The sequence below is a fragment of the Cervus elaphus genome, chromosome X, assembly GCF_910594005.1.
Source record: "Cervus elaphus chromosome X, mCerEla1.1, whole genome shotgun sequence".
Taxonomy (NCBI): domain Eukaryota; kingdom Metazoa; phylum Chordata; class Mammalia; order Artiodactyla; family Cervidae; genus Cervus; species Cervus elaphus.
Genome location: NC_057848.1, coordinates 59,659,877 through 59,684,368, shown reverse-complemented (window position 1 = coordinate 59,684,368; position 24,492 = coordinate 59,659,877). Strand labels below are relative to the sequence as shown.

The window sequence follows — 24,492 nt, the reverse complement described above, 5'->3', positions numbered from 1 at the left end:
ACTGTGGGTTTGACTGCAGACCATGATAATAAATCAAATGTCAAAATAAAATGGGTCATGTGAATTTTTTGGTTTCCTGGCAGATATAAAATTTATATTTATACTCTACCATGGTCTATTAAGTGTTCAATAACTGTATGTCTGAAAAAACAATGTACATGCCTTAATTTTAAAGTACCTTATTGCTAAAAATTGCTAACCATCATCTGAGCCTTCAGCAAGTCAGAGTGTTAACATCAGAGACAACTGATCACAGTTCACCATAACAAATAGAATAACAATTAAAAAGTTTGGAATATTTCAAGAATTAACAAAATGTGACACTGAGACCCAATGTGAGAAAATGCTGTTGGGAAAATGGTGCCGATAGACTTGTTCGATGCAGGCTGGTCACAAACCTTCAATTTGTAAATAACCCAGTATCTGCAAAGCACAATAAAGTGAAGCCCAGGGCTCCGGCGGGGTCCAGAGTCCGGCATGGCCGCGGGGGGCGACCGTGGCGGGCGGGAGGCGGCCTGCGGGCACGACAGCTACCGCTCGCCGCTTGCCTCCGTTATGCCAGCCCGGAGATGTGCTTCCTGTTTAGCGACAAGTACAAATTCCGGACCTGGCGGCAGCTCTGGCTGTGGCTGGCGGAGGCCGAGCAGGCACTGGCTTTGCCTATCACAGATGAACAAATCCAGGAGATGAAATCAAACCTGGACAACATCGACTTCAAGATGGCAGCTGAGGAGGAGAAGCAGTTACATGATGTGATGGCCCACGTGCACACGTTTGCCCACTGCTGCCCCAAAGCTGCTGGCATTATCCATCTTGGCGCCACCTCCTGCTATGTGGGAGACAATACAGACCTGATTATTCTCAGAAATGCATTTGACCTGCTTTTGCCAAAGCTTGCCAGGGTGATCTCTCGGCTTGCCGACTTTGTCAGGGAACGAGTCGATCTCCCCACCTTAGGTTTCACACATTTCCAGCCTGCTCAGCTGACCACAGTTGGGAAACGTTGCTGTCTCTGGATTCAGGATCTGTGCATGGATCTCCAAAACCTGAAGCGTGTCCGGGATGAACTGCGCTTCCGAGGCGTGAAGGGTACCACTGGCACCCAGGCCAGCTTCCTGCAGCTCTTCGAGGGAGATGACCAAAAGGTAGGACAGCTTGACAAGATGGTGACAGAAAAGGCAGGATTCAAGAGGGCTTTCATCATCACAGGGCAGACCCATACACGAAAAGTAGATATTGAGGTGCTCTCTGCTGGCTAGCTTGGGGGCATTGGTGCACAAGATTTGTACCGACATACGACTCCTGGCAAACCTCAAGGAGATGGAGGAGCCATTTGAACAACAGCAGATTGACTCAAGTGCAATGCCAAACAAGCGGAACCCTATGCGCTCAGAGGGGTGCTGCAGCCTGGCCCGGCACCTGATGGCCCTTGTCATGGACCCCCTGCAGACGGCCTCTGAGCAGTGGTTTGAGCGCACGCTCGATGACAGTGCCAACCGGCGAATCTGTTTGGTGGAGGCGTTTCTCACTGCAGATACTGTACTGAATACGTTGCAGAACATTTCTGAAGGATTGGTGGTATACCCCAAAGTAATTGAGCGGCGCATTCGGCAGGAGCTGCCTTTCATGGCCACAGAGAACATCATTATGGCCATGGTGAAAGCCGGGGGTAACTGCCAGGATTGCCATGAGAAAATCAGAGTGCTCTCGCAGCAGGCAGCTGCCGTGGTCAAGCAGGAAGGGGGTGACAACGACCTCATCAAGCGCATCCAGGCTGATGCCTACTTCAGTCCAATCCACTCCCAGTTGGACCATTTGCTGGATCCTTCTTCTTTCACCAGCCATGCATCCCAGCAGGTACAGAGATTCTTAGAAGAGGAGGTGTGTCCCCTGTTAAAACCATATGAAAGTGTGATGAAGGTGAAGGCAGAATTATGTCTGTAGAGTTGGAAGATAATTAAACAAAAACCACTGTTGGCTCTGTTAACTTAAAAAAAAAAATAAAGTGAAGCCCAACGAATAGAGTTCTGCCTGTATTCTCCTATTGCATATATGGTACATATTATAAAGTCCTTTTTGGATAAATGTCCTACTAATAAGAGACATTTCTAATTATTAAAATGTATACCAATTAATAAGCCATAAAGATATATTGTACAGCACAGGAAATACAGCCAATATTTATAATAACTTTGTTTTTCTTAATATATATATTTTATTGAAGTATAGTTTACTTACAATGTTTCAGGTGCACAGCAAGGTGATTCAGTTATACATATATACATACATTATTTTTCAGATTATTTTCCAGTATAGGTTATTAACAGGATATTGACTATAGTTCCCTGTGCTATACAGTAAACTTTGTTGCTTGTTCCATATCTATTTTTTAAATTAGAAATCTAGCATTCTTTTCATACCAAGTCAAACAACTGGAATCAAGACATCATAAATGTTTTAGCTAGGTAAAAATTCATAAGTTTTCTAAAATATACATTATACGAACTTTTTTTTTTTTTGAAGTAAGAGAAATCATTTTAATATATACATTTTCACTTCAGTCAATTCAACAATGATTTCTAATAGGCATGCAGACCCATTTAGTTTGCTTCAAATTTATTTCTCAACATGCAGCAACCTTCCTAATGAGATAGTTGAGCTGAACTACTTATTCCTAAAGAGTACAATGTACCTTGTCCTCAGAGTTTTATCAACGTTAACATTTTCAAAGAGCCCTATGAGGCTGCTCAATATGGTAGTTTTCCCCTGAAATTTCCTATTTGGAGGATGGCAAAACAGTCTAGGATCTTTCCCAGTCTACTGGTTGCTTGTATTCATATCACAGCATGGCTGGCTAAGAGGTAGAGACTGAATAATATGTAGATAGCCTTCAAGCCCAGCTGAGTGAGACAGCTTCGTTTTTAGAAAGGAAACCAAATCATGAAAACCCTCCTAATAGTATGATTTGTTCCAGGGTTCTTTTAAGAAGGGACGTAATCCTCATGCACAGGACTCTTTGTGGCCTTCTAGAGTTTTCTGCTCCAGCCAGTGTTCTCTAGCCAGGTGACTTATTGCGCTTGCTGCAGAACTGAAAGCATGACGTCTCTGTCTACTTGCATCATTAGAGGTGGTGTTCGTCTTCTCATTTCCGGCCAAATGGATCCGACCACACTTTCAACCCTGGTGGCTGCACGTCTTCTTGAACAATACCAGCTCGATTAATGGCTTGTTCCTTCTCTCTGTCCATGGCCCCACGTGGGGATGATGAGGGAAAGCGGGAGAGTTACTAGGGCCAGGCGGCCGCGTGGGGTCAGATATCACTGTCAGCGGGCTCGGGACGCCGCGTGGGGTCAGAGGTCACTCACTGTACTCCTCCAGCCGCATTAAGGGCCGGAAGTAGATGGGGTAGAAGGCGGCGCCGATCAGGGAGATGAAGCCACCGAAAATGAGAGCAGTGCGCAGGTTCCGGGACATGGCTCCAGCCGGGGTTACCCGGATTCTCCGAGTGCCCCGGACTCTCCAAACCCGGCTCCCGCCGGCTGGGCCGTGACCCCGCTCGGAAGAGGAGGAACAGCTTTCGCTTCCGGGCCTTGGGGGCGAGGCTATACGAACTTTTTGTATATGTGTATACAAAAGCTTTTCTACTACGCTCAGAAAGAACATCAAAAAAAGCGAAACTAGAAAACATAAGTAAATGAAATGGGAGCACTGAATATGAAATAGAAACAGTGAAACAAACTAGATAAAAGTAAAAGATCCTCATATAGTCCAGTTGTTTTTAAACATGGCTGCTGATTAGAAACATATGTGGAGCTTTGAAGAAAAAAAGCCATACTTGGGCATTTATATTTTATCTTATATTCCAAGATAATTCTGATACACATCTAGATTTGAAAAAGTGATTACAGATTTTTCTATTTAATGGTAGTTTTGGTGGTCTAGAATATAATAACCTTAAGTGGAGTAAAATGTATAAAAATTTTGAATCACTATGTTGTACACCTGAAACTGACATTATATTGTAACTTAACTAAACCTCAGTAACAATTATTTAAAAATACACATCAAATAAGCATCTTAGTCTCTCAAAACATGATTTAATTAAACTGCTAATGTATAAGCCATATGTCTGGTCACTGATATGAGTGGCGTGACTCCAGAGGCTTATCAACACATCACTTGCGGATGAGATTGTTTTTAACAAGAACATTGTAAGTTTCTCTTTTACAAGTCCTCGTCCCTGGGCCAGTTTCCCTGCTGCCCCTGCCCCTAGAAAGGCAGAGATCAACTCTCTAGGGCAGAATTAGTTCCTCCACACTCAGCAGCCCTGTTATTCTTGTAGATCATCTTGGAAATAGAAGAGGTGTGGTCCCCAGAAAACTGAAAAGTGAGCTGTCAGTGTGGACTCGGCACACATGCCCTAAGTTGCCTGCCTCACGTTTTGACAGTGATATTGAACGCTGACATTTATTAAGTGCTAACTATGGCTGGCATAAGCCTTTAACCATTTAGTGTTCAAAAATAACCTTATGAATACGGTTATCCTTCCCATTTCAAAGATAGGGGAAACAAGGCAAAGAGAAGTAAAGTGACCTGCCCGCTGCCGTCTAGCTAGAGCCTAGTAAGACTGGCAGCACTTGGCCTGAATCGTGATCTACCGCCTCTCAGGAGGGGCTTCCCTGGCGGCTCAGTGGTAAAGAATCTGTGTCAGTGCAGGAGATGCAGGTTTGATCCCTGGGTTGGGAAGACCTCTGGAGTAGGAAATAGCAACCCACTCCAGTACTCTTGCCTGGGAAATCCCATGGACAGAGGAGTCTGGCGGGCTACAGCCCACAGGATCACAAAGAGTGACACAACTGAGTGTGCATGCGCGCACACACACGCGCACACACACATCCCGCCTCTCAGGAAGCAGGAGCACGAAGCAGCGCGGTGAGTTCGAAGTCAGCTAGTCAAGTCCAAGCTCTGTATCCTAACAGCTGGCTGTGCTACATTTGGCAACTTACGCACCCTCTCTGAGCCTCGGTTTTCTAATCTATACCGGGAGGATATGACTACTCGCTCTGCGCACCTCACCCGTTTGTTGGGATGATCAAATGCGATGTATTCTAAACGAAGGCTTAAAACGACATAGCTCTGTGCAAACGCGAGTAGGTGACACTATTATTTTCGCAGAACCTCACTCGGCAGAGTAGGAGCCCAGCACCGCTGATGAGGGGGTCTCAGCGATCCCGGTCCATGCTCTGGCGACACGATCTGCACTTTGTTGTTACTCTCCGCTTAGGAATCTGTCCGAGACTTGTTCCGGACTTGTCAATTCTGTCTCCACAGCACCTGACTCAGTCCCTGGCCCTGAGAGAAGCCTAGGACATGGTACTAGTTTGTGGGGGTAACAGTGGCAGCGGCAAGAGGAGGAGAGGCCTTAACAACAGCACTTTGAAGGAGACACTTTCTGGGCGGCTACAGCACCAACCTGTGGCCAGCAGAGGGCAGCAGAGACCCTTCCGAAGCCCAGACCGTCTCAGCGCAGGCCCTGGTACCCCGCCAAGGAATCCGTGCATCTCGGACCTTGCTTGAGATTTAGCCTCTCTCTAGGGAGGCCTGGTGTGCTGCAGTCTATGGGGTCGCAAAGAGTCGGACGCGACTGAGTGACTGAACTGAACTGAACCAAGGGGTGAAAATTGCGCTCCGTTTGACTAAAATGTTTCCCGACCCTTTAGCAGTTTGCGAATTTCGGCCTGAAACTAGGGCAACAGGAGTCGTTTTGGTCACCAAGGCCATCCCCAACGTTCGCTAAGCCACCGCATCCATGAGCTCTGAAACTCTCCGCGAAGGGACAGTGGTGCTGCCCGCTTCCTTGCCACAGAGCTCCATGCGTTTGAAAGGTATTATCAAATTTGGAAAGAGTTCCTGGCTTTAGAAGATTGAGAACCGGAAACTTCTTTATTTTTTAATAGTGTATTCAAAGTCCCTTAGAGAGAGCTGCCATCTACATATTATTTTGATGTTCTATAGTTAATAGAAAGGCTCATAAGTCCGCATTGGGAGTCACTTAAAGTGGTTGAATGGATGGTAATTATTTTAGCTAGCAATGGAAAGAAGAGCCCAGCATACTGGTAAAGTGGCCTGCTTCTACTAATTGATGGGCCAGCCTTATTATTTTTTCCATTTGACACCAAAAGGCTGCTGGGACTAATGGCCTTTCAAGAGAAGGCAAAAGCTTTCTATTTATTTACCTTATTCTCTGGCTTTTACAGGGTCCCATTTTAATACCCCTTAATTACTCTATAGCAGTTGAGTGAAGGGGTTAAGAGTAATGGGCTTTGGAGTCAGACAAAACCGGGCTTGAATCCTGGCTCTAACAGCTGCCTCAGCTGGGCCACTTATGCGACCGCTCTGAGCTTTAATTTCCTTATCTGTAAAATGGCAACACTAATTCCTGCCTCGAAGGGTTATTGTAAAGATTCAATGAGATGATGCATCTAAAGCACTTAGCCCAGAGCAGGACCGATGAGTGCTCAGTAAATCATAGCCCTTGATATTACTCAAATATTGTAAGAATGCTAAAACACATGCATGCGCAATTATGAACTCACATTGAGGATAGTCAGTGACCATGATAAAATGCTCAAATCAAACCCTCATAAAGTAATGAGGTTCAGAGGGATGAGGTAATGCCCCAAAGTTGGTCGGAAACTGCTAGAGATGGACCTTAAGTCCTGTCTGTCTGAGGCTAGAACTAAGTTTTTCATGTCAACTTTCTTCTGGAAGGGCAATCAACTCTTCCCTCCAGTCTGAGATGTCTCAGAGCCCTGCTGTAAGGGGCTGCCCTGCATCCCCATGGACATCCATCCTAGAGACCATGGCTCTAATTGAGGCTGATTCCCAGGAAGCCGAATTATTTGTCTAAAGTCACACAATTGGCTGAGCAAGGAGACCTGGGCAAAGAGTAGGAAATCCATTGTTCCTTAGCCTTGACCCTGTAGTTCTGGAACATAGAGTATAATTAATATTCAAGGCATCCAGTCATTCATACATATGGCACTGGGGATACAGTGATGATCAGGACAGACCCAGTTCACTGTCTAGTGGGGAGGACAGACAAGGGGATAGTCAACTGGGATAAACACGGGGTGGCCAGGGCTGTGATGGCTCCCAGGGAGCCATGGGAGCTCAGAGGAGGACAGCTAATCCAGACATTGGTGGAGGTGAGGGTGTGGGCCCAGGAAAGATCTGTTCTTTTTGTTGGCCAAGAGTAACATCAATTGGCCAGTGACACAGTGCTATTTGCATTCATTTTTTGACCATTTACTGAATGAGGTCCCTGTGCCAGGCACTGTGCTAGGCACGATAAGATACAGCGATTACTCAGCCCTGGGTATTGCCCTTCTGAAAACTGGCGTTTTCCTTTAGGAAGTAGGAGGCATGGTGCTTTTCAGTTTATTCAGAATTATCAACTCCCTCACCTTCAGGAAACAGGGAACAATAAGTCTGAAAAATTCATTGGTTGGATTTCTGCCTGGTTAAAACATCTGTTGATTATTTGTTCTTTTTGCATCGCAAAATGTGTTATTTTGTGAGCAGGAAAGTGCACCTGAATTTCTGGAACTTCCTGCACGGTTATAGGTTGTGATATTAACTCATGGAGTCTTGAACACTGAGCTTTGCCTTTTGAGGATGAAATCAAACTCAACATCAGTGATATTAAGCAGACATGTTAGCACTGAGGTTTGTCTTTTGGTTTTGGCTTCCATTTTTAAATTCTAGTTTTATTCCATTTAGAACCGTGACATTTTGCACCATGGCTTTGTTCTACCTAGGTATATAAATTTTTAAACCATATATAAATGGAATCTTGCGACTTCTTTTGGAATTCCAAAGTATTTCTCTTTTCAGTAAAAAAGGCAATATACTCTCAGGGTACCAAACTCTTCTGACTAGAGTTGGAAATGCTTCCAATTTCAATAATTCTAGAAGTTACTGACGTTAAGCCAGTTAGAGTGGACAGATTACAATTGTAGTTAGGTTTGGGGATACAAAGTCTTAGCAAAATGGTTGGGAAATTCTGAAAAATGTATCCCAATTATCTTCCTCAAAGTCCCTTTTCTGTCATTAGTAAGTTGAGTGCAAACTGACAGAAAATGAGAATGTCATGCTATTTTGGCCTGTTATTTCAACGTATTTCACTTTTCAACTTCACAAAGAATATATTCAGAGTATTTCCAATGAAATCCTCTGCTGGTGCCTTCTCAACATGACCAAATCATTACCAGAAAACTAGGTTTTTGTACCATCTTGCAGGATCTTACTTCCCTGACCAGGGATCAAACACGGGGCCCCAGCAATGAAAGCCTGAGTCCTAACCACTGGACCACCAGGGAATGCCCTATAAATATATTCTAAGTGAACGATTCTTTAAGAAAATCTCTGTGGGCACAGGTCATTGTAGATTGTTTCATAGAGATATTTTAGGTGCAAGGAAATGGTCAGCTCCTGCATTCTGATATTATGAGCTCTATGGCTTGATTTTCACCTTTTCTGGAGAATTAGACTCAGATCCGCAATCTGAAGATTCCAGATCTGCATCGACTATGGGGTTGGGGAGGCAGCAACAAGTGTGCCATTAGAGCATCAGCTCTTTCTTCTTTCTGGGACATTGTTTAAAAGTTCCCATGACTAAGAAAAAGATTATTTAGACTTTAAAATGTTATAGAAAGCATGTCATATGAAATTTATCATCCTGTTTCTAAGTGTACAGTTCAGCAGTGCTCAGTATAGTCACAATGTTGTATTGCATATCTCCAGAACTTTCTATCTTACGAAACTGAAATTGTACCCATTAAACAACTCCCCGTTCCTCCTCCCATCTCTAACAGGTTCTATCAAGGGATCGCCACCAATCCTTTATGGGTCAGTGTTCTCACTAAAGGGAATAACTGTTGCAGAAACAGTTCCATCCCTCTCCCTACCCACTACTTGGGAACAAAAGAAAGATTCTGAAGTAGTGATGTTTTCTCTTTTATTAACGCAGATCTCAGAGCTGAGTTCTGTTTCCCACCATCATGGCCCACAAGGGCTAGGAGCAGAAGTTTTGAGACATGAAATGCAGGGTTTTTGTAAAAATAAAAAGTTAAAATTAATTTAAAAAAATTGAAATGGCAATCCACCCCACTATTCTTGCCTGGGAAATCCCATGGACAGAGGAGCCTGGTGCGTTACAGTCCATGGGGTCACAAGAGTTGGATATAAGTTAGCCACTAAGCAATAACCAAGGAAAAAGTTGCAAAGAAATCCCCTTGGGCTAATAGAACATTTTCCTTAGAAAGGGGAGAGCTAGTTTGGAATTCTGACTCTGAAGAATTTCAGGCTGTATGACTACTACAGACTGAATGTGTACCCCCAAATTTATGTTTTGACCTAATCCCCAATGTGGTATTAGGAGGTGAGGCCTTTGAGAGATTAGGAGGCCATGAGGGTGGAGCCCTCATGAATGAGATCAGTGCCCTTATGTAAGAGACCCCAGAAAACACCCTCACTCCTTCCCTTACCTGAGGACACACCAAAAAGATGACTGGTCATGAACCAGGAAACAGGTTCCCACCAGACACCAAATCTACCTGATCTTGGACTTCCCAGCTGTGAGAAATAAGTTTCTGTTAAGCAACCTGTACGTGTGTGTTCAGTTGTGTCTGATTCTTTGCGACCCCATGGACTGTAGCCCACCAGGTTCCTCTTTCCATGGAATTCTCCAGGCAAGAATACTGGAATGGGTTGCCATTTCCTACTCCAGGGAATCTTCACATTTGGAAAAAACAAATGGGTTACAAAATCCTTTTCAATTATGTCAAGCTAGAGAAATAGTTATGGAAAGGGCAGAGATTGTTTATATGGGAGAAAGATGTGACATAAAGATAGCTACTTCGTTTTATCTCTGGAGGGGTTCCTTTGTTTTGTTACACTTGATATTGATTTTTAGAATGGAAAACTGCTTCTACGCAAGTCTCAACTGGCTTTGCAAACATCCTTATTTTGAATTCTTGATAGTTTTTGCTTCCTGAAAAAAGGAAATTGTTACTTTTTATTACTTTTTTAACCCAGGTATTCAAGTGAGTTTCCAGCCCATTGGAAACAATTCCCATTCTTTCAGATCATAAAGTTCAGGAATGGGTGTGTTTAGGGGGAAGGGGTCGCAGCCAGTGAGTCTGAGTGGATCAAGCCCTTTGTCAGTTTCTCAAAACTTTAGAGAAAAATGTGTTTATGGGCTCTAGCCCTATTGGGCCCGACTTTCCAGTTTCAAACCTTGATCCACCTGATTCCACCCCTTCCCCAGCTAGCTAGCATCTCATGAGATTATCAACTGGGAGTGTAGATTAAGCCCCACAGATAATATATGGGGCCGGCCTGTGTATGTGTGCAGTCAGCAAGAGTAAAATACCAATGGTAGTCAAAGAAATGCTTTTCAAGTTAGCTTTTTGGAAGTGAGGGGGAAAGTAAGAAAGGATGGTTCTAGACAGATGATCTGGGCAGGGATTTACTTGTATCAGAGGCACTGGGGTCTTTCAGAGACAGGAGGCCTTTTCTTTCCTCTTTGTTAATGTGGGAAAATTGACTACTGCTTTCAGCTTTATATCCAGGCTGAGGGATTTTCAGGGAAATAACATCAGATTACCCAGGTTACACCAAATGCCAGCCCTCTTGGAATCATTTTTTTTCCCTAAATAGCGTAATTAAGAGTTCAACTCTGATGGTACATATTACCTTCTAACACAGATGAATCTTTCTACAGTGAGCCAAGATAACACCCTTGTATAATGATGCATCACAAGTGCTAGAGTCAGCCTCCACCCAGAATTTTCCCAACCATCACCTAAAAAAGAACAGAGACCTCTTCAGCTTCCCTTCAAACTTCAAGGATGCAGGAACCGTCCTACCTCCCAGCCACTGTCTGTGGGTCTTGCCAATGCCATTAACAGGGAAGCTGGGCATCATCTGGTTAAGGCTAGAAAGCGTCAGGCTGTTTCTGGAATCTCTCTATTCACTTGGAAGAGTGGGACAACCCCATTGGGTACCACGTGGTCAGTGTTGATGTGGGCAACCGTGCTGAGGGAGGGTAAGTTGGCCAATTGCTAAGTAGGAGGGCAGTGAACACAGAGGGTGAAATTTGTCATTTTGGGGAAACAATCTACAGGTTTGCTCCCCACCACTAAACAGCTCTTTTACCATCTTATATGTTCAAGATTCACTGAACAAGTTTAAAAAACAAAAACAAATAAATGTGCTGCGGGGCATAGGTGCCAAGAAAAAGTATAGAATTCCAGGGAGAACAGAAACTTGCTTTGAACCCAGTGCTCTTTGGTGGCAACAAGAGAAAAGGACGGTGATGTCTCCAGACTCTCTGGATTCACAGTAGAAACCCAGAAGCAGGTTCGGAAAAAGAATTCTCTTCTTTAAACCCATGTTCAGTAAAAGAACAGATCTCTTCTTCTCTCTGGAGACGGGCTTCCTGAAAAATAGAATAAACTTGATGAGGTAGCAGCTGGCTTGGTGCCCAAGGAACCCAGGTTTGAGTCTTGACCTCACCGCTCCTAGCTGTCTGACCTCAGGCAAGTTACCTAGCCTGAGCTCCCCTTTCCTCATCTGGTAAATGGGAATACTAATGATACCTATCGCCTACATGAGGTAAACACGTGTGAGGCCCTTAGAACAGTGCCTGGCACAGATAGACTCAGAAATATTTGTTAAAGAGGTAGTGTCCTTATGTGGAGTAGAGTAGAATTATCATGTGGTCACACTGCAGCTAGCTTACTGGGTAAGACCAAGAACAGAAAACTGACCCTGGCACTTACCTTGGCTCTGGGCAAGTTACTTAACCTCCCTAAAACTCCATGTTCCCATCTGTGAATGAGGATAAAAACAGCACCTGTGGTGTAGTGAGCTATGGGTTCTTATTTTACCTCATTTATGTGGTTCTTGCCATTCTCTGCACCTTCTAATGACCTTTGGTTCATGGCGCCTCCGTCAGCCATTCGCCATGGTCACACACTAGACCTTGTCATCACATACACAGGTGGCACCCCTACCATCTCAATTTCAAACCACCATCTCCCGATGTCATTGGCTTAAGCAGTCTTATCACCAGATTTTTACAGAATCTCATCCTCCAATCCATCAACCTCTACTTCCTGGCACCTTCCATCTGCCTCCATTTCCTTCTTTGAGCAGCTTAGATACCATGATCCCGTGTTATGGTCCTTCATTCATCATGCTCACTTGTCAAAATCTCAACCCTGGATAAGCCAGAGTTTGGCTTCTCTGTGCGTTACATTAACCCAACAGCCCTGGTTAAAAAAAAAATCACACAAGTCAGCCAACTGTTCCCACTTAAACTCATGATGTCAGCCTTTATAGCTGACTCAAAATCATTTGATTAGTACATTTCCGACTCCCCACAAACAAGCCTGCAAATCTAGTGGCATCTGTGTCCTTATTCCCCATCTTTTGTCTGCTTTCAATGGTAGAATGTCCCCTCCTCCGAGCAAATGCCAATGCTTCCCCACATCCTTGCAATTGTCTCCAGCCATGAAGTTATTGTCATCCTCTTGTCATCCATCTCTTCATCTCTGTATAGGCTCTATTTTTATTTTTTTTTCTTTCTGGTCACCTGAGGTGGTTTTTTTTTTTTTTTTTTGGAGGCTAATTACTTTTCTGTATAGGCTCTAATATTTGCCTTCTTTAAAAAATAAATAAATAAAAGACCCTCTTCACCCCACTAATCTCTGTAGCTACTACCTTGCTTTTATTCACCTCCCTCAATGCCAAGCTTCTCCAAGAAGCTACTGCCATTTACTATCTCCACTTTCTCAGTTGCCATTCCCTCTTCAACCCACCCCATCCAGCTTTCGTCCACATGCTATTAATGAAAACTGCTCTTAACTACGTTGCCAAAATCTCTGATGCCACATCCAATAGAAATTTCTCTGGCCTTCTCTCATTTGATCTCTCGGAAGCCTTTGACATCGGTGATCACTCTCTGTGTTTGGAAACTTTCTCCTCTTTGAGTTCCTGTAACACCACACACACTCTCTGGCTCTTCTCCCACCCAGGGACTGCTCCTTCTCTGTATTGGCCGCTCAGTTCTCATATCTCCCAACTTCTAAATACTGGCACACTCCAGGACTCTGTCCTCTGCCCTTTTCTCTGCCTGAGTGATCATTCAGTGGCTTGCAGTGTTGTTTTCATACCGAACAGTCTCAAAACTTTACTCAGGCTCTTCGCCACTTCTGAACTCCACACTTACATACAACTGTTGGAGAGAGCCATCTGCTTGCATATCTTATCATCACCTAGAGTGAATGTGGCCAAGGCAGAGTTGTGTTCTCCTACAATCTGCCTCATTTCCACACATGTACCAGTATCCAGAGTTGCTCATGCAGGTAAATGAAAACCTAAACACCCCACATATTAATAGATCTCAAACACATTCACTTCATCCAGCGTCCACGATTGCCATCTGATTCGGGCCACCATCTTGTGCTTCTGGCCTCCTAACTAGTTCTTTCTCCAATGCATCCTCTGCACAGTAGCTCTGTGGCCTTATTAAATGCAAATTGGGTCACACTTCAAACCCTGCCATGTCTCACTGAGTCACTTAGAGGAGAAAATCAACCTCCCACTATGATCCAGAAGGTGCTGTGTCACCTGGCCCCAGTTGACCTTTCCAGGGCTCACTCGGCCCACACTCATGTTTCTCCCATTCCTCACTCACTTCTGGTCTGGGCAGGGCAGCCTCCCCACCTTCATCCCAGCTCTTTCTAAAGCTCCCAGCATCCCTCAGTCCATTTGGGTCCCTGTTCACACATCACTTCATCACAGAAGCCACCCTTGACCCCCTTTATCCAAAGCTGACCTCTGTCTTGCTCTGTTTCAACACTTGGTATGTTTCCTTCAGACTTACCATAACTTGCAAACACTTTATTTTGTCCTTTTTTTTTTTTTTTTGGTGGCGTCTACCTTCCCCACTAGACTAATAACTCTGTGAGAGCAGGGACCAAGAGTTTTATACACTATTGTATATATGTGTATATATATATAAGTGCACCATGTCTGGTAATATTTTCTGTAGACATTGAAGGAATGTACAATGAATCACTATTTCTGCAGATTAAAAAAATCAAGTTCACTAAATATTTTGGCACCAGTTTTGGGGAGTCCCTCAAGAAAGGTCCCTCCAACTATGCTTCCAGTAGATTGCTCTTCTCTCCACATCGTCTCTGCCTCATGTGGGTGTGTGGTACCCACTCGAGAGGACTAGACCATATTGGAGGGGCAGGAGGGGGTCTGCCTTCCTTCAACAAATATTTATCTGGGGCCTAACAAAGGAAATCTTTCAGACTACCAAAATCCTTCCTGACAGTTTTATCTAGCTCACTTCAAAATCAGGTCGATATATGGGAACTCCCTGGCGGCTCCATGGTTAGGACTCAGCGTTTTCACTGCAAGGGCCCAGGTTCAATCCCTGGTTGGGGAACTAAGATCCTGCAAACTGTTTGGCATGGCCAAAACAAAACAAAAATCCCAAATCAGATTAATACAAAATAGATCAAGACTCAAACATATAAAGAGGCTACTGAGTTCCATGCCAAAACTACTCAACCAGGAAGTGATGGCACAGAATCTGGGTGTTTCACAAGGTCCCCTCTCGTTTTCAGCATCAGGCAAGATGGGGAAATGGGCGCTGTGCTCTCTTAAGAGTGTGGGCTTTGAGGGGTGTTCCTGGTCCTCTTTTCACCTAAGAAGTCACCCCCTTCCCACTCTTCATGTCCTGCTGCCTCCCTCTGCCCAGAGCCACAATGGCAGAATAGCCAACAGGGGGCTGTTGGCATAGCTAGGTGCCCATTCCACACTTCCTATTCTCCACATGGCCCTTTCTCAGGGTAATACTGCTCCTTTGCATGCTTTCCAAGTTTCTGCACCCCCTCATCTTACTCAGGATACTGTCCTGGCCCACAGATGGACAGTGAGCCCATATACAGTGAAGCAATCATACCAGTTGCTAGTCTTCACTGCTGTACACTTGATTTAAGTTGGAATTGTTTTTGATGATTTATTTTTAATGTAATTTGTGATGTTGATGATTATGACACTGTGAGAGCAGAGAAATAATTGTACCCCTGCCACTTGCTGGATGATATTAAGCCAAGTCCGTTCACCTGTTTGAGACTCAGTTTACTCATCTATAAAATGGGTATGTTCATTTCCTCACTCATTCAACCTCTATTTACTGCATGCCTCATGTAAGGCACCTAAGATGTCCTCATACATGAATCACAAGGTCATTGTGGGGACTGAGCTCATAGCCATCACCGACACATGGCGTTGCTGTTAATTTGGGCCTATGAGCAATTGAAAGCATCAGGCTTTTGGTAATTCTAAGGCTTACAATTGTTTTTTAATGTATAAGCTCTTAACAAGTACTTAGGAGACTTGGTAATCCTGTCATCCGTTCAGGAAGACTTCCATGAAGCCTGATGAAACTGTACTAAGGCTCTTGGATCAGTCCTAAATCTATCTCGTCACTTGGGCACAACCAATTCCTCATGGAGGGTGATTTGTGACTTGCTTGTTTCACACAACGGCATCAAAAAAATTTAATTTATACTCTATTGGCAGATAGATTTTTACCATTTCCTTTTTTGATGTTCTTTTATTGTTTCTGGCTTCTGCTCACTCATTCATTAGACACATATGTTCTGACCTCCATACCAGGCACTGCCACAGGTGCCAGGATGGGTTAGTACACCCTTCAAAGTCTTGGCCCTCAACGAGTGGACATTTTAGGGAGGTCTATATATTTTGCTCACCCCCACTCCACACCAGACTGTAAAGTGCCAGAGATTCGAGGCTGTGGTGGCAGCTCTTCCCTTGATGCCTCTCAGAGAACAGCTGAAGGCACACGGATGCCCTCCCTAAAGGCACTTTTTGCTGCCTTACCGTGTGCTGACTTACTAGAGCTCATTTCCATTAGAATTTACATGTCAATACATATATGTAAATTAATCCTCATCAGAAATCTGATGAGGTGGACATTATTTTAATCCTCCGTTTATAAATAAAGCTACTGAGGTATGGAGAGGTGAAGAAATGTGGTTAAAGTTCCTGAAGCTAGTAACTAATGAAGGTGGATTCAAACCTGAGCCATTAAGGTCCTCATGTCAAACTAGAGATTGTCCTCATTGGGCGGTTCTTACTGACACCACTTTCAAATTGAATGTGGAGCCCAGAGTCCTAGCCTTTGGTATCAGGTGGCATTTTCTGACTGCAGAGTCCTGGGGTGGCCCTGTGTTCTAGGCTGAAAACTGAACATCCAGGAAAGAGCAGGCTAACCTTCATGAATTTGTTCATTTTCCTGCATCACCTTGGTTACCTCGCTAAATCCAGCTCAGATAAAAGAACTTAATAGAATTGCTTTTACAGCCAAATTAGAAAATGGGCAAAACATTTTACTAGATACTAAGTGCATGGGCTCTTTGAGACTTAAACGTAACCAATTCTAAGGGTAAAAACACTAAATAACAGAAATGAGGGTCATTTCAGTTGCTGGAGATCCTGGTTTTTCTGGTACAAGTTTGTTCTCAGGATGCGGAGACAAGATATCAAAGACAGAAGCAGATACTCACTTTCAACTGCAAAGCTGGCACCGGCAGGTCCACCATCAGGGGGGAAATAGATTTTCTTAACTAGGAAAAAAGAAAATATGATTGGGAATGAAATCAGGGACTGGGTTAGAAAGTGCACAGTAGCCCCCCAAGGAATCCCAAATCATGTGCTCCTCAATTTTGACATCTGACATGTTTTCTTTTATCAGATGCTACAAAAACAGAGACACTTCTGTTTTGTATGCCCTTGGGGTTTTGTTCCCATATTATGGGCAGTGTTTTTGATCAAGGGTTGCCGACTTCCTCAACAGATCCTGGACTGTCAGCCACTGATTCATCCAGTGGATATCAGCATTAGTTGGAGAGTGTAAAGAGTTGGCAACAGTTGAGACTTTGGTGATGAATATTTGAGAATGCATCTAGAACTTTCGGGACTATGATAATGCCTGCATTGTGGCTTCACCATGATGTGCCTGGCATATACTAGATGCTTGCTAAATCTTTGCTAAATTTGATTTGAACTGCATGGGCTTGTTTTGTTTGGGACGCGATGATTTGAGCTGTGTTCTAACCATCCATCGAGACAGGGTTCCACTGTGTGTGTGCACAAGCATATACACACAGTTGGCCTCATTTTCCCCTCTGAATCCAGCAGGAACAGATTTTTGAAAAAGAGTACAAGGGTAGGAATTCTCATAGGTTTCCCAAGCTTGACTTTTTTTTAATTTACTCTTTTTAAGTATATTGCTAATCAAACTCTGCAAATGATGGGATGGTATTTTAATGGGAAATTTCTTTTTGACATTAGGATGGAACACGGCATCTGACTTAGGTAAGCTAGGCTGAATAGGCTTCGGTGTAACATAAATATACTTAGTTTGGAAGTAAAAGCAGCTTCTGGCAATTTCTTTCAGGCACAGACCAGGGAGCTGTAAAAGAAAACTCATCCAAGGTGCAAAAAGCCAGAAGATGAAAACTCAGCCCCAAGAAACTATGAAACATCTATTATTACCAATATTTCATGTGAAGGGCAAATCTTGTAGAAGAGTCACTTGTTTTTTTGGTCAAACTACACTTCAGGCCAATTCTTTCCCATCCTTTTACAAAGAAGGGAGTCTTGTTTCTCGATGGGTATTTTGCAACTAGTAGGTGCTAATTAAATATGTCGGGTGAGTGAGTAAATGGAATAAAACAGTGAATGAACGTTAAGGAGGTTTTCGACTGGGGGAGGAGTAGGGGTCAGGGAGCAAAAGCACCAGACAGCCAGGCACCATGAACGGTCTCCAGGCAGCAAGGGGGCGGCCTCCACTGTCGCTTTGAATTTTAATGTGTGGAGCAGATGATTGGTATAGACGGCCCTTGTTTCTACCCAGGAGTCTGGCATTATTGCAAGTTGCCAACCTGTTTGGGAGATAGTTTTGAGCCTGTAGGTGTATCACTGAGTTCTGTTTTACACATGGGTTATCTGGCAGTTCACAGTAAAGTGAATGCAAGACCCTAAGATTTTAGGCAGCAGCCCATCATTTTTCTAGGGTAAGTTCGAGTCAGCAGACCAGGGTGAATATTCTGGGCCAAGTGCATCTGGCTGGCTATCTATGCAACCCTTTAGTCATTAAATAGTGACTATAGATACAGCCTAGTGAAGATAGATGTTTTGTCCCTCAGAAGCCCCACAGCTGGAGAAGCAGCAATTAGTCTTTCCATCCCATCTCATGCCAACTCACTCTCAACCACAACCAATCAGAAGCAACCCTCCAACCATACTTGGAGGCATTTCCTTACAGTGGGCTGAGCTGGGAGGCAGGTTGAAGAGAAATCCTGTGCTTCCGGCCATCTGGGCAGAGTTGCCATCCTCCCACGAGGCAGATTCCTGAGGATGGGTTAGGCATCTCTCTGGCTGGAGGAGACTTAGGAGGGGCTCATACTTCCCCTCAGGCTGGGGCTCTGGAACCAAGTGCCCAGTGGAAAAAGCATGAGGGTAGCCAGGCTCTGGGAAGCTGGGGCTGGCGAGGGAGGAGAAATGCCACAGCTCGCCAGGCTGAATGGAGGGGCCCCCGGTCAGGGACAGTGGGTACTGATCCATAGGCATGAGACCAGATCCATTCAAGTTGCAGCTGGTGGCGCCATTTGCAAAAGATACTTCCGGCTGTGGCTTTGTCCAAGGAGCAGAGAAACGCCACTGATTTGGAGGCATGTCACTGTCTGGGAAGGAAAGATTTAGAAGACAGGTTTGTTTACTGTTTTCAAAATGGAATTAGCTTTTTTTATGGTTAACACAGGGGCTTCCCAGATGGCTCAGTTGTAAAGAATCCATCTGCCAATGCAGGAGACTCAGGAGATGCCAGTTCGATAAGATCTCTGAGTCAGGAAGTCCCCTGAAGGAGGAAATGGCAACCCACTCCAGTATTCTTGCCTGAAAAATCCCATGGACTTACAGTCCAAAGGGTTGCAAAGAGTCAGACAGAACTGAGCGACTGAACATGCACACACCTACTATGTATGGTTCATATAATGTATTTTTAATGTGAAAAATGTAGAGAAGGTTAAAAAAATCACTCTAAGCATAATATCCAGAGACTATCAGTGTCTATCTTTAGGTGTACTTCTTTCTAGGATGTTTCTATATATGTACACATTGTTTTTCCAGTTGCTCTCATGTTATTAAAATATCAAACATCCTGCTATAGCAACGAATAGAACCAACACCAGCTTTTCAAATCACTGCATGGTATGCCATCAGAAGGCAGTAACATGACTAACAAACACAATACTTAGGCAGCTCAGTTATTCCATTTTTTCAATTGACAGCATTGGAATAAGCATCTTCATATATACATCTCTATATACTTGTCTGACTAACCCCTCAAGGAAACTTCTAGAAGTAGAATTACTTGATTAAAGGTGATTTGTGTTGTTTGTTGCCATTGTTTGACTTTTATTTTATAGCTGGTGTTTTGAATACACTGAAGAGAAGAACCCTTCATAAAGTTTTGTGAAGCCTTTCCTCTTCAGTGGATTCCAAACACCAGTTGCCGGTATCATACAAGTCTGGGGTTGAAATTTCATTTTCAAGAATAGTCTGGGCCATGGGGATAAGAGACTGGACCAAGTTAGCAAAGCAGATTAGCCAAGTAGAGATCGGGGCTAGAGGGGGTCAGTGATGGGTAGGAAAATGGTTGCTTCATGTGCTCAGTCGTGTCTGACTCTTTGTGACCCTGTGGACTATAGCCCACCAGGCTCCTCTATCCATGGGGATTCAGGCAAGAATACTAGAGTGGTTTGCCATGCCCTCCTCCAGGGGATCTTCCCAACCCAGGAATCAAACCCAGGTTTCCCACATTGCAGCCTGATTCTTTACCATATAAGCCACCAGGGAAGCCCAGTTTCTTGGACTTCTTCCTATAGAAGCAAAATGTTCAAGGTGAAGCAGTGACTCAGGTTCTTCTTGTAAAATTCTTGTGGACTAGCTAATGGGGATGGAGTCTCCTTTGGTCTCAGAGACACTATTCAAATTGTGCCTCTAATAGCAGCTGAATTGGAGTTCTCAGAGTCTTGGGCAGCTTGACATGGACGGATGTTTTCCCCATTCTCAACACCCACTCAGGCAAGAGGGGAGGCGGGAGAGAGCCCTGGCAGATGGTGCTTAAAGCCTGGAGGTTCTCATCTATCCAAGATAATGAAGGGGGCGTGGGTGTGGAGACAAATGGAGACTGAAGGGCTGGAGGGCTGGAGAGGCTGTCTGGCCCCCTGCCCTTCCTTGTGCACCTCACCCAGCGCTCCTGAATGTTCAGTTTGCCTGGATCTTTTCTGATAGGTCTGCCCAGTGATGCTGGAGTGTCTCACCCACCAGCACAGCTTTTCACGTAATATAAATGGTAAGGGCAAAACAAGCCCTCACCTACATAGCACAGATATTCTGCTCAACTTTTCACATTGTTCATGAGCGATAGGCAAAGGTTGGCTTCTTTTAATGAGGCCAAGGGCAGTGAAACAATTAGCAAGATTTGTTCCTGAGGATGACTGCTACTTCTGAAAACTGATATCTGCCGGGTAGTAGCAATTCGAGGCAGTTATCTGTGGGGTAGTAGCGATTCAGGGCCCACTGTGTAGCACAAATAGAGTGATTAAGCTGACTTAGGCTAATCACTGTTCCTGCTTCATATTGAATGAGTGTACTGCATGTCCTAAGCACAAATGGGAAACAATGTTTAGCCTCTGACAACTGGGCAGTTTCCATCTGAACTGGCCTTCCAGATCTCATACATAGGACCAGGTTTGGAAGGCTTGAAATGTGGAAGGCAGGGTCCCAGCACGTTTTGAATACTTTCTTTAACTGCTTCACTTTCAGAATCGTCTGACTGAAAGGTTAAGGGGAGTGGGTGGATGTGCCTCTCCAAGGTCCCACTTGGCCACTGAGTGCACCAGAGCACAGTTTGGATGGGAGTATGTGGGAAGACATAGAGAGTCCCAATCCTGAATTCACAGTAACCCAATTGTAGGCCTTGGGAGGCCCAGAAAAGCCACCTTTCCAGGGCAGGCTTGGGTGTGGTGTCCCATGGAGTGGACACCCTGGATTTTGGTGGCCGCTTTCTCAGGCTTCTTGGACAAACTGCTCCAGTCACCACACCCATCTAGTCGGGGAACCACTGGACTGGCTCATGGTGGCCGGTGCAAAGAAGTGGCCCTGGTGATACTTCCTTACCCGAGTTCCCCCTCTTAGAGCCCCAGGCAAGACTCCACGGCCTTCTCAAGCTCCAGCCTACACTAATGAATGGAGTGCAAGCAAAGAACACTCTGGAGATATTTAGGGAAGGCTAGGTTTTTCATATTCTATTTTTTTCCTTCAGCTGTCAGTCCATACTAGGCAGTGTTTATGAAATATTAACCACCCCATATCTTATGATGTCTTAAAGTGGATGCAGCTTTAGCTTTTTTTTTTAAATCAAAATATAATTGGCTTACAATATTATTTTAGTTTCAGGTATATAACAGAGTAACTCAATATTTGTAGAGATTATACTCCATCTATAGTTATTCTAAAATATTAACTATAGTCCCTGAGCTATACATTACATCCTTGTAACTTCTGTCCATAGTAGGTTGTACTTCTTAATCCCCTTCCAGTATTTTGCTCCTCCCCTCCCCCCCAGGCTGGATCTTTCTTTCAGTAGGAATACAAAAGGCTTCCAACCCTTGGACTCCTAATCTGAGCATATAGCCCCTGCCTCTTAGTTCCATCCAGGCCTCTAATATTCATGAAGCCCCTGGTTCTAAGACCAGGTCCTGTTCAGAGAGCACAAGTCCCCATTTCCTCCCTATCCCTTTAGGATGAAAAGGTCAAGCTACTCTCCCACCTTTTAAGCAAACCCAGAGACATCACCCATGCCCACCCATAGATGCTTCTGAGAACTGCAGAACCTTCTAGAAAAGCACCTCTAGGCATCAAGGAGTTTGCTTCTACCCCAGAGGATCCTCCCTATACTCTATCCTTGCATGGTGGCCCTGACACCCTGTTTCAGGCTGGCTTCTGGACATACCAACTTCAATGTCAACCCCTCAAAGAGGCTCCCCCATAACAGCCAATGACACGGAGCACATCCCCTCCCATGGATGGAAGGGGACAATCCGTGTAAAAGGTTTAGCATGGCGCCCAGGACCTTATAGGCACTCAAGAAGTGAGAGCTGCTGCTGTGGTTAACATTATTAATTATTATTTTGGTTTAAAAACACAGCACAGGCTCACATTCACGGGTTTCTCTCCTGGCTTGCAACACTCTACAGGATCAACCAGGAAAAAGCCAAATGGTAACGCGGGGGGCCTGAGGAGTCTCTCTGCCCTCAGCCATCACAGAAGGGAGGGGAGGAAAGGCCAGAGCCAAGGAGCCTGGGAAGCAACGGTGGTGCTTCAGGGCTGATATGGAGGATGGAGTAGATACTGGCTATAAAAGAGAACTTTCCGGGACTTCCCTGGTGGTCCAGTGGCTAAGACCCGCGTTCCCAGTGCAGGGGTCCAGGGTTCCATCCCTGGTCAGGGAACTAGATCCCACATGCCACAACTAAAGATCTTGCCTGCTGCAACAAAGATCAATCTGTGTGTCACCTAAGACCCGGTGCAGCCAAATAAATAAAATAAAAATTAAGGGAGATTTCAGAAGCCTTTGCTCTGTGTGTCAATTCCCAGAAATAATCCATCAAAGGTGGGCAGGAAAGATTGTAAATCTAGAGGAGCTTTTGTTTACTAAGCACTTATATGGGTCAGGCTCTTTGTCTAGCATTCTGGATGCACCTCAGGTGAGCTTCACGGCCATCCAGATGAGAAAAGAGGGAATCAAAGTGGTTAATGTAACTCGCCTAAGGCCACAGAACTAGCAGGTGGAGAGCTGGCTGAGTCTCAGCTTCACGCTTGGCCGGCTCTGCCTCCTATTATCTTGAGAATGCAGTGAGCCGGCGCTTTCACCCACTCCCACAGCTGGAAAGGTGGCAGATGAGCATAACGGGCATAACATTTGTGGCAGCAATTTATCTGCAGATATCAAAACCCTAAAATCTGAGTGGACTTTTTGATGTAGTCATTCTACCCACAATATATTTTAATAATATAATCAATGATGCATGCAAAAGTTGAGCTGCAAGGATATTCAATGTGATATTTACATATAGTGAAAGATTGGCAACAATCTAAATGTCCAAAAATTTTAACAGATTTGAGACACCTATAAAAAAGGATACTCTTGAGGCATAAAATGATGTCTTAGTAGAACATGAAATGGCAGTAAAGATATATATGGTTTATTACCCGTTAAAAAGCCAAGTGACGTTAGGTTGTAAAACTTAGTTTGGGCGCCTAGACGTGCATGTGGTTTTGTGTCCTGAGTGCTTCTCTGTATTTTGTAAAGTTTCAAAACTTAACACATTATCGTTGTGATTAGAAAAAGTTAGTTTTGCTTTTTTTTCCCCCGAAAAAATTAGTTTTAAAGTAAAAACTTAAGAACCCACTTGACTCAGTGAACCTGAGTCATAGCTGTGAAAGGCCACTGTATAATTGCCTGGTTGCCTTCCATCTATCTTTCCTTCCTTCCTTCCTTTTCCCCTGTCTCCACCTTTAATATAAATGCTGCTTTATGATAAAGTTGAAGCCGAGAAACCTCTGAACACACACACACACACATCTTGCCCCATGAAGTTCCCAACTTTGGCCTGACTGATGTGCACACATTAACACTCCCCTCTCTGCCATTTTGGCTGGTGGCACTTGTCTCTGATTTATTCACTCCAGAAACAAAGAAAATATTATTTGTATTAGCTGAGGTTACAATAACACTAGAGACAGAGAGACAGCTTGTGGGGGACAGCTCTGTTTCAGGGCACCCAGTTTGTGTTGGGGGGGAGAGTTTCCTACTCAGTCTCACCCCCTCCTTCACAGCCACCTGTCTAGGTCCTTTGCTGATTAGCCAGGTTTCCTTTCCCAACTGAAAATGGAGATGAAATACAGAACATGTGCTTGTATTTTGAAAATGGCTAAGAGCTCTGTGCATGCGTGTTCAATTATGTCCAACATTTTTGCCACCCCATGGGCTGTATGTAGCTCGCCAGGCTCCCCTGTTCATGGGATTTTCCAGGTAAGAATACTGGAGTGGGTTGACATTTCCCCCTCCAAGGGATCTTCCTGACCCAGGGACCGAACCCGGATCTCCTGCATTGGCAGGTGGATTCCTTCCCACTGAGCCACCTGGAAAGCCCAGTAAGAGCTCAGTATCTAGAACTGAATGATCTGGTTGTGAAAAGCTGCCCCTAATAAGCTGTGGGATCTTGAACAAGTTACTTGATTCGCTGAGCT

The 24,492-nt window shown here is 44.4% G+C and overlaps 3 protein-coding genes across 4 annotated transcripts in view; 1 reads left to right on the top strand and 2 right to left on the bottom strand.

Moving 5' to 3' along the window:
* Nucleotides 1-477: 477 nt before the first annotated feature.
* LOC122689568 (adenylosuccinate lyase-like) lies at nucleotides 478-1,987 on the top strand. Its single transcript, XM_043896131.1, is given in 3 exon segments — nucleotides 478-547; nucleotides 550-1,249; nucleotides 1,251-1,987. Coding segments are annotated over 3 exon segments (1,464 nt in total). The 3' UTR covers nucleotides 1,945-1,987.
* Nucleotides 1,988-2,506: 519 nt separating this feature from the next.
* LOC122690173 (small integral membrane protein 20) lies at nucleotides 2,507-3,586 on the bottom strand. Its single transcript, XM_043897199.1, has 2 exons — nucleotides 3,366-3,586; nucleotides 2,507-3,237 (listed from the first exon to the last, which is right to left on the bottom strand). Exons 1-2 carry the CDS (start codon nucleotides 3,472-3,474, stop codon nucleotides 3,143-3,145), a joined length of 204 nt encoding a protein of 67 aa, XP_043753134.1. The 5' UTR covers nucleotides 3,475-3,586; the 3' UTR covers nucleotides 2,507-3,142.
* Nucleotides 3,587-9,005: 5,419 nt separating this feature from the next.
* The window catches only part of VGLL1 (vestigial like family member 1), a 39,245-nt gene continuing 23,758 nt past the window's right edge, over nucleotides 9,006-24,492 (bottom strand). For both annotated transcript variants that reach the window (XM_043897197.1, XM_043897196.1), the window contains 3 exons: nucleotides 18,438-18,857; nucleotides 16,677-16,736; nucleotides 9,006-11,503 (listed from right to left, as the gene is read on the bottom strand). In XM_043897197.1, the coding sequence (XP_043753132.1) occupies nucleotides 11,460-11,503; nucleotides 16,677-16,736; nucleotides 18,438-18,857 (524 nt within the window). In that variant the 3' untranslated portion in view covers nucleotides 9,006-11,459. The remainder of the gene's footprint in view (nucleotides 11,504-16,676; nucleotides 16,737-18,437; nucleotides 18,858-24,492) is intronic.